Here is a 14,353-nt window from a genome sequence, read left to right on the forward strand (position 1 = left end):
AGCAAATGATAGTATTAGAACAAGCATGAATAGCAAAGTACTTTGCTGTAGTTAAAGACCACAATCCACCACTAAGCCTCATTGTAGACCTAATGGCAAACCATGGTTTGTTGCTACAAATATGAGTGGCAGGGTTAGGCCTCCTTCCCTCCCTCTGCCATGCTTCCGATTTCTCTGGGGAGAGCTAAGCCATGAGCCCAGATCGAAACAGCAGCAGAATGAGCGGGGCTGCAATTGGAAGTTTCCGAACAGAGGTTGCGTGGCCATGTGCCAGGGTTTCATTAGGGGTTGGACTAAATGACCCTTGGGAGACCTTCCAGATCTAAAATTTGATGAGTCTACAATTCCTCTCTAGGAGTCCACAGTGGTTCATTCAAACCACATCATGGTTTAGCTTAGTGTTGTGTGTGAACCAGGTCCCTGTCTCAGTAATTTTTGGAGCAACCCTGTAAGCTTTTTTTTACTCCCCCCCCCCAAAAAAAAAGTATAGTAATGCTGATGCTACTCAGCAAGCATATACCTGTACTAATTCATTAATCTTATTTATGAAGCTTATATCTGAAGCTTAGAGCTGTAACTCACCTTCTTCAACATGTCATGCTTCGTGGAGTTACTCAAATTGTGAACCAAAGCAGCACCCATAATTCCATATGGTGAAGGGTCCAGCTGTCATGTCCAATTTAAGCGCACTCCATCACATCCTGCAGAAAGTAACAATGGAGGAGCTTTCTTCGCACTAAGGCCTCCTTCTTGATTTTGCCCGTGATTTGCCATTTAACCCTTGGGAAGTTATCTGACCCTAATCCAGTTGAGTCTAAATCCAGCCTCTGCATTCTTTACCCGATATAATAGAATCTGGTAACACCCTCAGCTTTTGAGGTGGAGCAATTAAGTAGCAGTTCTGGAACCAGGAAAGCTTCAGAAGAATGAACGGTAAAGATAAACCCTTTAACGTTTTCTCTCCCATACCACAACTACTCCCATAATTCTTTAAGAAATAACACTTTCTTTCGCCTGCCTTCTAAGGCAGTAGTTCATATGGGATTTCTGACGGTGAATACAACCTCCCTTAGTGGGATGCCTTACATGGGCACACAAAGGTAACTGTGTACGATGTCTTCAACTCAAAAGGTAGACTGTGTCTTCTGTCTGTGATGTGTGTGGAAAAGGCACAGGAGATGTAGAAAACAGACAGCAAAATAAAAAGCAAAAGAACCCACGTGATGCTTTCTCTCTCTCTTTTGTTCATTATATTTTATTCATACTCTTATTCCATTTCCCCCCCTAGCTACTTTACATTAAGATTTTGGCTTTGTAGCCTTTTTTAAACTCCTAGTTTCTAGCAGTCAAGTTTGTGGTTGTTTTTGTTTTTTTCCTTTTAAATCAATTTGTATACTAGACTTTGCGCACAGCGCAAAGTTTTTTATTATAGTTACAGAATCAGACACACAGACACAGCCAGACAACTCCTACAGACACAACCAGGGGTGTCCTTCTGCACATCAGCCCAATGTCAGAATTTTGTTTTCCTACCACAGACCCTTCCAGCTGTGGGAAATATTTGGGAGGTGCGGAAGGGCTAGGGCCTCTGGTCTGTTCTCTTTATGTCTCTCTCCCCCCCCCGCTCCCCCCCCAAACCCCCCACCCCTCCACCAATAAAGGTGTTGAAATGTAGTCAGGAAAACTTGCACATCTGAGAAACAATTGTCAGTAACTAAGTCAGATGTTCATGCTTAAGGTGGGGGGGGGGAGAGAGAGAGGTGGGTTTAAGGTCATCATCACCACCACACAGGGAACATTATAATGAAGTGGCTGCTCATTTCTCAAGGAAGCAGTCACAGAAATCACTCTCCCAAACTCCAGAGGAGATTGAACAATGGGGAAACCACCCAAGCAGCTTCCAATCCTTTGCTACATTATGCCACCATATCCCCCCCCCAAAAAAAAAAATCCAATGCAAAGCTCAGGTTGGGAAGCCAGTCCTTCAAACCTTAGCAACAAAAACTGGCCAAAATAAAGTGAGGTAATTAAAAATAATAATAATAATAATAAAGATGGGTCAGAGAGAGAAGATACTCTGAGCCATATGCGAATGTGATTCCTTTGGAAGGGAGTCTGCTTCCCTCGCCGCATTCATTTGACACTGCTGTCATGGGGAGGAAAGAAAAGCATGGGGCAGCGCCAGGCCAGCCCTAGAGCAGTGTTTCCCAACCGGTGTTCCGCGGCACACTAGTGTGCCGTGAGACACCGGCTGGTGTGCCGTGGGAGGGAGGCGGGCGAGGCGGGCGGCGAGAGGCAGCGGCGGCGAGGATCCGCGTCGAGCCGGGGGCGGCTCCGCGGTGGTGGTGCCGAGCGGCGGGGCAGCGCGCGCAAAAGGGAGGAGCGCGAGACAGCGGAGGAGGAGGAGGCCGGCATGTCCGGGCAGCAGCAGCAACAGCAGCAGCAGCAACTCCCGGCGACGGCTCCTCCTCCGCCCGCTATCGCCGCCACCACCACAACAGCCGCCGCCGCCTCAGCTGCCGCCGTCCCTCAGTCCCTCGCTCTGCTGCCTCCTCCCACCCCGGCAAGGGGAAGGGAAAAAACGTTCACTTTTGTGCGTCCCTCCCGGCGTGATGCTGCGCGCTGACGTCACGGGGCGGGGCTTTAATGGTGGTGTGCCGCGAGATTTTTTTCCGGTAAACAGGTGTGCCGTTGCCCAAAAACGTTTGGGAAACACTGCCCTAGAGGGTGCCAAAAGCCTGGGAACTCAAGGGAAAGGGGGGGAGGAAGTGGAAGAAGGGCAGAATGCATAGAAAGGTGAATTGCTACCAGGTTTCGCCTCTTTTCCAGTGGTGAGGGGAGAATATATCCTAGCAGAATCTGCTAGAGATGAAATGGTCACACTCTCTCTCTTTCTCAACAAGGTGTGTAGCTGAAGCTCAGCAAGTCAGGGTGAGTGGTAACACTCCAATTTGGCTAATTAGCACATCTGGAGGGGTTAGGAAGGGGGTGTTATGGCACAAAAACAAGAGTCACCTGTGCTTTTGGTAAGCATGAGGGAGATGCCAGAGAATGAGAGAAGAAATTAGGAGGGGGGGCATGGAGAACAAAATCTGAGAACCACCCCCCCCCCCAATTTGTGCAACAGAAAGACCATTGTGCAGGCTGGGTGTTCAGCTCTAGCATTTCCTCCACAATAACTTGTTAGGCTTTTTTAAAAAAAAGAAAAGTATTTGAGTCAGTCCAATTAATGAAACTGAGAAGGTGACAATGGGCCTGAGAAAAGAACAACAAATTGATCTGTGCCCCAAGGGTGATTGCTTTATAGGTCTGCTGGCATCCTTTGCAGCTATGCTGAACTCAGTGGAGATGAAATCACAGTATCAACTGGGGGCAGGAGAATGCAACTAATCGGTCGCAAAGCAAGTGTCCTCTAAGGATGTCCTTCCTCAAAGGAATGGTTTGCCAGGAGGTGGGTGGGATGCAGGAAGAGCACAGGTACAACAGATCCTGCATCCTCATTGCACCTTTAACTCATCAAATGATAACCAGATTGTAGCATCCTTAAGAATACGGAGAAGGCAGCACATCTTTACCTTGCAACAGCAATGACCAATCCAGCAGGGAGGGTAATTATATGCTCTAACTCAGTTCAAAGGGAGAAAACATCATCTTTCCTGTCTCTGATGGGGAAACCTGCGACCCTCCAGATATTGTCAGGGTGCAACTCCCATCATCCCTGGTCATGCTGGCCGGAGCTGATGAGAGATGAGGTCCCAACAATGCCTAGAGAGTAACTGGGCCCCCATCCCTAAAAAAAAAAAAACCAAATTAAATGTGCCTCAGTAAGACCGAATTAGGATCTTAATCCTGTCTCCCCAGAGCAGCAGAAGCCTTTCCTCCACCTGCAAGGGCAGCGCCATGCAGAGACACAGGGATATTCCTTTGTCCTTGCAAATCTGCTTGCTCTGCAAAACTTAACAGGGTGGTTCTGAACACAGGAGCTATGCATGCAGGTTCAGGGCTCTTTGACAGGGATATCGATTGCCTTCCTGTACAGTCGGTAAGTCAAAGCTCCCCAGCCATGGGAAAACTCTATGGGGTCAATGTGGACATTACTTCAGAGAGAGGGGAAAAGTAAAACTCACCTCCCCCACCTTCCGTGTGCCTTACTCTGTTCACAAAACACACAGTCCAACCATGGGGGCAGTGGCAGGATCTTTAAAGAACAACCATGACCCTCTTAGAGTTTGACATGTTGCTCACTGGAATAAGGAGGCAGCCATTTTGGGTCAGTGCTCAGTTGTGGGGAAAACCAACCCTTGAACCAGGACCTAGCCTGTAAAGTGGGGCGGGGGTGCCTTTCCAACCTGTCCTTCAAACCACCAGGAATGATTCTTGCTGACAAGGATATGTTAGAAAAACCAGTGAACCACACTTTCTTGTGAAGTTTATACTGGTGGAAAAACAATCTTCCCTCCTCCTCTTCTTGCAAAACAAAGTAAACCCTACAGGAGCTTAATCTTCTGGGGCCCCGACTTATATAATTGCCACTTAAAAAGAAAAGAAAGCTTTTAAAATATAGAACTGTCATTTGACTTCAACTTATTCCAGATCATTCTAATTTGTTGTTTGAAAGGTTCCCAGCATCTTAAAATTGGATGTTTTGCATGTCATTTCCCAAAAGCAGTGGCCAGGAAATGGTCTAAACTCTGTATTTCTCCAGAGTTATCAGGGTTGGTTGGTTTGTTCTGGTTTAGGTCACCAACACTGGCCTTGGTTCTGCTACCAAAGGGTGTTTGAGGGCTTCACTTAATTAAAAAGAGTCGTCAGCAGCCTACCAACCTGCCTACCCTGAAACATCACCCCAAGACTATTCTTAGTCCCTATAACTTATCCTAGAGACAGTCATGCATTTGAGAGGCAGCTGCGTCTGCCAAAAAGATCCATTTTTCTGCTTAGGCAGTAGCAATTTTCTCATTTAGTAGTAAGGGGCTGATTTTCTTTCTACACTTCTCCTGGATGCAGCGGGACACAAAAGATGCAATTAACCCATGCAAAAGGAGCTCGTGAACCGGGACGAAGACTTCCAAGCATCCAAGCTCGGTACCATCAACTCATTTGTTTTCGGGAAGAGGGAAATCGGGGAATGGTTTTTCTTTATGTGAAACTTGCTTTGGGACCCACCCCCCAGTCCGGTAAGGATATATGTGTATAGCCCTTTCAGTGAAGCAGCAGTTTCCTACAATATACATAGATGGAAATGCAAATGCACAATGATCAGAGGGGTCTCCGACACCAAAAGGGGACACTGTCAAACTAAAACGAGGGGGGTATACATTCACCTAACTCCTCCCATGGAAGAGAATGAGCGTCAAGGACTGAGCTGAACCTGGGAGTGTTCAAGAAGCAGTCCCTGGCTACCTGTATTGCAAAACTTGCTCCAGGACACAATGAGGTTGCTACGCCCTCCTGGGGGGCACGTATTTTCCACTGGAGTTGCAGAAAGGGGTACGGGAAGCATGCACCAAGCCAGGTCAGCATTAAAAGGATAACCCTGTAAAAAGGAGGCTGTGAAGCAAACACTTGGTTGATGGGCTACCCAGAGCCGTTCCAACAGAGCTTGCCAGGAAAAAAAGTGATAGCAGCAGTTAAGAGGGTTCATCCTGCCAGCCTCAGCGACTATCCTGAGAGCCAGAGTAGACAGTATCTCCTATAAGCAGCTTCTTGAGTTCAGTAAAATGTGGAGGAGAGGGTGAGTGGGTGGGATCTCACGCCTTCTGATTCTTCCCTTTGGGTGAAATACCCCCCGACACACACACTCCCCAGACGGAGAGAGAGGGAGACAGACAGACGGACGGACAAACAGATACTAAGAGAGGTGTGGGGGAGGGCCCCAGGATGGCACGGGGTGCACTTTCCCACAATGCCTCAGTGCCGGGAGAGCACAACCCGGCCGCATCCTGCCCCTATCCCAGATGACGCTCCATTTCATCCAGTGCTGGAGGTCGGATCAACACACCACTCTCTCTTCTCAGTACGTAGGCTTCATTTTTCTCTCGCTCTCTCTTTTAAAATCTGTATATAATATATATATATATATATTTATATTCTGTATATATATATATTTATATATTCTATGTACATGTATTGCACACAGTCCTCTGGCCGCACTTGGGTTCCTGTCTGCTAGTGGAACCATTTCCGTTTCTCGTCTGGCTCCGGCCGATATTCACGGGACCCAATTCCATTCTGGAGGTTAACTAGTGAGTCCTTCATCTGCAAGACCAAAAAATGGGAAGGGAAGCTTTCAAATACTGCTGTGCTGTTTTTGCAATCCATATTTTAACAGATTTGCTTTTGACATTGTTTTAATTCAATTATAGTTCAGTTACTTTCTAACTATCATCTTTTGCATGATTTTTTAGCATTCCGTTTTAATTTTCACAAGCTACCTCAGGTCCCGGTTCTGGGAAAAAGTGGGGTATGTATGTATGTATGTATGTATAAATAAATAAATAAATAAAAACTTGCATATATAGACTTCCCTGTTCATTTTAATGGAGGAAACTCCACACAAGCAAAGGGAGATGCAACTGAAATTGAATAGCTCCTGCAGCTGATGTAGCTCTGCAGGCAGAGGTTCCCTGAAGTACCCACTTTTCCGAGGGCTTTCCTTTCCTGATGGCAAGACCCCATTTCCTTATAGCTTGCCAAGTGAGGGTACTACACAGTTTAGTTGTCTTAAAAACAATAGCTATCTCCCTCATGCACGCACATGGGTCCAGTCATCTCACATGCGTCCAGCATGATGGCTGAACATCTGTTTGCTGATTGCTCTGAGGTGAATGATGCCTTTATATGGCTCTCCAAGTCACCACACACTGGGATATGCTCTACACACAGAGAAAGCAAATTGGTGGATCAGAGCCACTGGCTATGTGCATTTAGTGCGCGAGCAGAGTAACACTTCACCATTAAGTTACAGCACACAGAAAGACATATGGGTGCCGGGGGGGTGGGGGAAGAGTCTGCAGCCACACAAATGTATTCTAATTTGCTAGAGAAAGGATATGCAATTAACAACCCCCAAGGCAAAAGCTAGAAGCCCCGGGATAGCACCTTTCAGTTTTAAAAAGTGTGCAAGGCTCTCTTGGGGAGGGTGAAGGGAAATCTGTGCTTCAAGATCAGCAGCCAAGTTAACTGAAGTTCAAAAATAATGATTTCCCATCTTCTTGATTCTGGAGCATTTTATTTTCTGTTCAAATCTCCCTTCCATGAGTAATTATCCCCCTGTGCCTCTGCAAAACGGTTTGTGATTTCAATTGGTGGTATGCAGGGAAAAAGGTCAGTCACATCCATACCAGGGTTCTAGATGCAAGTTCTCACCTGATCTAGGAGAATCACGGATGATTTGATGATCTCCCGCCACTTCTGAAGCTCTGTGTCATGATACTTCTGCTGGGACTCTAATAACTGGGCCCATTCAGTCTGGGACTGGGGTAACCTGTCAGGACAGAGAAGGAAAGATGAGCCCTGGAAGGCAGTGCAGATTTTTTTATATTATTGGGTTTTGATGGTGGTTTGGCCACAAGAGGGGTGCTTGTAGGGGTGGGAATGTAAAAAAGTGAAAAGCTTCTGGGAAATGATATATAATGAGATGAAAAAAATGTTGACATATACATTTATAAAGAAACCAGAAGCATTTTTACTGGGCATCGTAGGAAGTGATATAAATAGAAAAGAATGCAAGCTGTTTTTAAATGCAACAACGGCAGCAAGAATATTATTGGCACAAAAATGGAAGCAAGAAGAATTACCGATGAAAGAAGAATGGAGAATGAAATTAATGGACTATGCAGAACTAGATAAATTAACAGGAAGGATTCGAAATCTGCGGGAGCAGAAATTCACAGAAGACTGGTGTAAATTTACAGATTATTTGAAAAGTAATTGTGATGATCAGACTACATTTGTAGGTTTGCAAGAAGTTTTGTGAGGTGAATTATTGGAACTATTGCAAAAATAGATAAAGGGGAGGATGGTTAGTTAAGATAATTAAAGGCAATATGAATTTAAGAAATGCATAAGAAGTGGTTAAAACGGGGGATCATCAGAGGTGCTGATGGAAGTCCAAAAAAAGATTGTATAAGTGGTGAAGTTTTGTGGTATGGATTATAATTTATATGTTAAAATTAATAAAAAATATTATAAAAAGAAAAAAAATTGCTTGTAGGGTGTGTTACCTTTCCTGTAACCGTAGACCCTGCCATGCTGTGAGGGTTTGAGTAGTGTATTCCAACATCCAGAGTTTGTAGAACAGCATCATATTGAGGATTACCAAAAGCACCAGACTGGAGAGGGAAAGAAGAAAAATGAAATACATGCAACCTGGACTGGGGCCCTTCTTCCAACTCACACACAAAGCCCCAACAACCAGGAGGACCCCTTTTCTGAAAAGCCTCAGACAGATACGCACTGTCCTTTTTATGTGATGAAATGAAGCCCTGTGCATTTGTGCATGCTGAACCCACTCTATGGATGCACCGTGGATATCTTATTCATGATCAGACATGCCCCAGTTTCAACACCCTGAGCAGAAGAGCTTCAAAGTATTCACTTACTATAGAAACATCTAGTCCGCCTGACACCCCAGCATTTATTGTAAGCCACCTTGAGCCTTTGTGGGTAAAGCAGATTTGGGGGTAAGGTGGGGATAAGCTCACCTTGTAGGAGATGCTGAGCCCAAGGTCCCCACCCTTCTGACGCAACATGCATACAGTATTGGGAGCTCGGCAAGTCAAGAGTCCCTGGGCTGAACCTGCCCCCTTGTTGGAGTGACTTGCTCCCCTCCATCCTCCTTTCTGAAACAGATGGAGCAGGGGGAGCTCAGGAGCCAGAAAAGGAGGCCCCCTCCTCTCTTGCTGCCCCCTCCTTTCACCTTCTGGAGGCATCTTTCAGCCCAGGTGGAGAAAGCTGCACGAGCTTTCTAAAGCAGGACAGAAATAACGCAGCACAGCTAGAGCCACCCTCACCTGAGAGCTGAATGGAAAAGAGGGCTTCTTTGTTAAGTTTTGGGGAGCAGCAACAAAATGACACGGAAAAGGGAAGAGAAAGAAGCACAGCCCAGGAGGATCTGAGCAGAGATCAAACAGACAGACAGCGTTAAAAAAAAAAAAGCAAAAGTCCAGCAGGCTGGGAGGAGGAAGGAGACAGGTGAGAGGAAATCAAGGTGAAGAAGAAGTAGGAGGAGACGGTACCTGAAACAAATCCTAATGGGAGCAGGGAAGAGAAAAGATGGAGGAGGCGAAGGTTAGAAACACAACTAGAGTTGAGAGAGGAGAAAACCGCAAGGGGGGTAGTTCTTCTAAAGGACACAGAACAGACACATATTGGGGAGAGGGGTTGCAGAGCATGCGAAGAGGAGAGAAGAAGAAGACACCCAACATTGGTGATGTGGCAGTGGGGCAAGGGGCAGGGAGGTGCACAGCACTCGTCATGCCATGTACCAGAGGGCACGGCTAACTCCAAATCCTGAGAAGCTTAGGATAGCAAAGGCAGGATGTAACCAGCACTCAGTGTCAAGAGGCAAAACCACAGAGTTCCTTGGGGAGTTGATGCAAAATGAGAAGAAAAACTAGGCATGTGGAGTGGGGAAGGGGGTCTTTTTACAACAGGGGGCAAGGGTGAGACTAAGACATCTTTGAGGAGCAGTTTCCGGCTGCTATCCAGGAGCCTTAGGACCCTTTCCCCTTCATGGTCACTGGTCTATCCTTCAACAACAAGGACATGGTTTCCATGTGTCGTAGCAGCTAGCATGTTGGAACAGGGACCTGGGAGAGACCAGCATTCGAATCTATACTAAAGTCACGAAGCTCATTGGGTTTCCTTGGGCCACACTCTTAGCCTAGCCTACCTCATGGGGCTGTTGTGTGGATAAAATGCAAGGGGGAACCATGTATGCCTTCACCATGAGCCCCTTGGGAGAAAAGGTGGGGTAGAAAGATAATAGGTAAATGAAAATAAATACTCTCTTGCCCAATTCCTGAGCACCATAAAAAAACAAAAGCAAACAGAACCAATAAACAACAACCGCTTGCACGTACAGAAACAAAGCCTTTATGTCAATCAAAACCTGGTATGCAAGTTAAGGATATATATCTGATTTATCTCATTTGCAGAACCTGCCCCCCCCCCCTCAAAAGGCTATGTATGTGGACTTAGATGGCAGAGCCTCTGATGGTTGTGATTTCCACCAGCAGGTGGCACTGTTTGAGACATCAGCTTGTAGAGACAGACTGCAACTGAACCAAACAAAGTACCTAAGGCTGTACGGCATACCAGTCAAATTAGTCTTGTTGCTAGACTTTCAGCTAGCCATTGGTTTGAGACCTATCTACCAGAACAGGAGAAAACAAGCTTGCTCCATCTCCCATGTGACAACTCTTGAGATATTTGAAGGTGGCTATCATATCTCCTTTCAGTCTCCTTTTCCAGGCAAAACATAACCAACTCCCTCAACTGTTCCTCATAAGGCTTGGTTTCCAGACCCCTGACCATCTTTGTTGCCTTCTTCTGCACTCGTTCCACTTTGTCAACATCCCTCTTAAATTGTGGCAACAAGAACTGGACACAGTATTCCAGGTGTGGTCTGACCAAGGCAGAATAAGAGTGGTACTATTACTCCTTGGGAGCTGTCATTTTTTAAGGGCACTGTGAGTTATTAGGGGGTCTCTATTCCCTTCCCAGAGCTACAATTCCCAATTATCTCTTTAAAGAGGGGTTGATAGTTAGGCCACTCTGGAAATTGTAGCTCCAGGAGGGGAGTAGAGGTAGGGGTTTTTGAACTACAGTTCCCAGGATTGTTTGGAGGAAGCCACAAAAAATTAAGAGCGCCTGGACTAAAATTGTCTATCAAAAACTTCACTCTTGTAGTTTATCACCACAACAGCTACTCACTTTGGGTTTTAGTAAAGCAAACAGTCTAATTTGTTGATGCCTAAATGATATTGAGCATCAGAACAACTTGGCCACAATAAGGAAATTTTGCCCATGGTATGACTATTTTCCATCTTCCCATTTCAACTCTCTGGCAACCTATCTGCATAACCTAGCAATTCTAAAATATAGATGCGCTTTTACGCTCACAAGATTGAATGTATTGCCCTTGGTTGTACTTGAGGGACGATTCCAACAGATTCCACAAGTAAAATGCTTATGTCCCTATGGAGATGGCAGTCTCAAATCGGTGGCGCATGCCCTTTGGGCTTGCACTCTTTATAAAGACTTGAAGAATGAGGTTATCACCCCTCTTTTATTGTCCATTCCGGGTCACCCAACCACTGCCACAGTGTCCTTTGTCTTGGCAGATCAAGATAAGCAGGTGACAGCAAAGGTTGCAAGGTTTTTAGCTGGGGCAATCAGTATAAGATCCACCATTAACTATTGATTCAAAACCCCAAAATGTATTTTATAAAACTGACCTTTTATTTCTATTCTTTGTATATTGTATTGTTGTTTTATTGCTATGGCCGGTGGCTGACGCAAATAAAGATTCATTCTAATGTGGTAGGACACTGCTTTAAATGTATGGTGCAGATGAGTTCCTAGATTCACACATTTGTGTGTGTTCGTTCAGAGTCTTATTCAGCAAATGGTCAAGTCATTCCAAAACTCTGTAGAGTTCAATTTATCTGGCATTATTTTATTTTATTAAAAAAACACAGTTCTGCTTAAAAAAGAATGTAAACATTCTTCCAGACCAACCAACAGGTGCAGCATTTTAAAATGCTGGATGGGTGAATTTGAAGCTTGGGAGGTGATGGATGGTGGGGTTTCCCTTGCTTGTAATTCAGCTGGTACAACTTATTGCCTCCAAAGTTGGACCAGTCTGTGGCTAAAAGGTCCCCAAACTTAACAAAAAACAGGAAACGCCACAAACAGAGCAAAACATATTATCGTCACAACAACTTTAAATGCTTATGTGTTGCAGAGTTATACTCCTCTGCTTCCTGCGCAAAAACAGGCCACAGCATTTTTCTCTGGAGAGGAGGAGGGGGGCACACAATCACATCACCAACCATAAGCAAGCTCCGCAGAAGCCTGAACCCTCTCAACCCTTGAATTCCTCTTTCCCAAACATGCTGGGTCTTTCCCCAATTGACTCTTGGCAAAGAAGCAGTTCATTCCGCAATCCTCTCCACAGCTGCTTCTTGGCTTTCTCTCCCTCCCCATCTGCCCTGCCCCAGCTCTTCCCCTGCCCACATAAACAACCACTCCCTCTTCAGCATCTATTAATGCCAAAACACCTCCTAGGATCCCCAGGAATGCGGACCTGATTCAGGGTGAGGGGAATGGACTTGGGATACCTCAAAATCTGGGTGGGAGGGATCAATTTACCAAAAAATAAAAAAATAAAAATCTTAATACTATTATAATCCTACTAGACTGCAGACTAAAATGGAGGGAGGGAGGGGGAGAGAGAGGGAGAGACAGAGCGCAGTAACAGAACAAGGAAACTGACAAACCAGGTCGAAGAATCACTTACACACAACTGATAATGAGCAGCAATTTGGAGACGCTCTGCAGGTGGAAGCCGCTGGGACTTTCCTCAGGGATATGCCGTGTTTGAGTGGAACCTGGAAAGCAGCGTTCGTTTTACACTGAAGAGGTCAAGTCCCTTCCCTTAAACACACCCAAAAGCATATGTCCCATATATTCAATCTGCAGAACTGGCATCATTACAGATGCCACATAATACTCATTCTGCATTTGTAATAAATCAATATTTTGACATGGCAGCAACCACACTTCGGAACTCCCTGCCTATTGATGCCTAGCTGGCTTCTTCCCTGTACTCTTTTCGGGGCCTGCTGAACACATTTTTTTCTTAAGGCAGTCCCTATCCAGAAATGTAGAACACTGAGACTTGTTTAAATCTGTTTTTAGCTTCTCACTGATTTAAATTTTTTAAAAATGTTTTGAATAGTCATTTTAAGTGTGGTTTTGTTTTGTTTTTACTGATAACTTCATAGTTTTATTTCATGGTTCCTCCCCTCCCCCTTACAATCAAGTGGTCTATGCATTCCATAAAATAAATACATATTGGGAAGAGAATCCTCCTTTGGTCAACCACGCTATGATCTAATATCAACAACGCTGTACGACAGTGTTTCCCAAACTTACAATAACCATATGCCCCATTTTAGAGCTTAGTCTTATTGGGCTACCCCTTCTCAGGCAAAGATAATTTCGGGGTAGTTTTAATAATACTATTTCATCTACGATACAGTCAAGTGAAAAAGTCTGCCATTTACCCTTTGAAACCCTTTCATGTACCCTGCGCCACAATTTGGGAAGCGCTACTCTAGGAAAAAGGGACACGGGTGGCGCTGTGGGTTAAACCACAGAGCCTAGGGCTTGCCGATCAGAAGGCCAGCGGTTCGAATCCATGCAACGGGGTGAGCTCCCGTTGCTCAGTCCCTGCTCCTGCCAACCTAGCAGTTCGAAAGCACATCAAAGGGCAAGTAGATAGATAGGTACCGCTCCGGTGGGAAGGTAAACGGTGTTTCTGTGTGCTGCTCTGGTTCGCCAGAAGCGGCTTAGTCATGCTGGCCACATGACCCGGAAGCTGTGTGCCGGCTCCCTCGGCCGCAACCCCAGAGTCGGCCACGATTGGACCTAATGGTCAGGGGTCCCTTTACCTTTACTTTACTCTAGGAAAACCATTTCCCCTCAGGGACCCCTATTCCACACCCTCAATGAAACTATCTCAGAAGGACCTGGGCCTCTGCCCATCCCATAAGCCTAAACATGTCCCCCCAGCCCACCCCCATTTGCACATGGTGCTCCTTACCTGCCACACGCTTGATTCGACCTACAGCTTCCTCGTCTGTGGGGGTGGTTACAGGGCTCAGCACTTCCTCCAGGTGAGGCCCCCTCAGGTGAGTATGGGGCCGCTTCCTCCGGCGCACTGTGGATTGCTTGCTTGCCTTCACTTTGGGGGATTCTCGATGGAGCTCGGCTAGATATGTGCTCTCTGTTTTGGTCAGTTCACTCTCTGCCAGGGAAAGCCGGGGGGAGGGGGCAGGTATCGGTCATGGAGAGAAGGCACCGCTTTCACTTCAGCCACAACGGAGGTTACGGTCAGGGGCACAGGCATCATCACAACAGCGCCTGTTTTCAGCCTCCCCAACCCCACCCCATTGAGCCAGTAGCTTCATGGGACAGAAATACATTACATATAATGAACCCGAAGAACTGCCAGTTGCTGCTTTTCTGTACATATACGCTGCCAGTTCATTTCAGGGCCCAATCTGAGGTGCCTCAGGTTAGTGTTTAAAGCTCTAAATAACACATTCCCCAAATATCTGAG

At 45.9% G+C, this 14,353-nt stretch overlaps 1 protein-coding gene across 9 annotated transcripts in view; it reads right to left on the minus strand.

The window, feature by feature from the left end:
• Nucleotides 1-3,199: 3,199 nt before the first annotated feature.
• Nucleotides 3,200-14,353, minus strand: part of GRAMD1B (GRAM domain containing 1B) — a 216,095-nt gene continuing 204,941 nt past the window's right edge. For all 9 annotated transcript variants that reach the window (XM_082200951.1, XM_082200950.1, XM_082200953.1 and 6 more), the window contains 5 exons: nucleotides 13,835-14,038; nucleotides 12,527-12,617; nucleotides 8,226-8,333; nucleotides 7,369-7,486; nucleotides 3,200-6,258 (listed from right to left, as the gene is read on the minus strand). In XM_082200951.1, coding sequence (XP_082057077.1) covers nucleotides 6,169-6,258; nucleotides 7,369-7,486; nucleotides 8,226-8,333; nucleotides 12,527-12,617; nucleotides 13,835-14,038 — 611 coding nt within the window. In that variant the 3' untranslated portion in view covers nucleotides 3,200-6,168. The remainder of the gene's footprint in view (nucleotides 6,259-7,368; nucleotides 7,487-8,225; nucleotides 8,334-12,526; nucleotides 12,618-13,834; nucleotides 14,039-14,353) is intronic.

The sequence above is a fragment of the Podarcis vaucheri genome (genome assembly GCF_965113315.1).
Source record: "Podarcis vaucheri genome assembly, chromosome: 15".
Lineage (NCBI taxonomy): Eukaryota > Metazoa > Chordata > Lepidosauria > Squamata > Lacertidae > Podarcis > Podarcis vaucheri.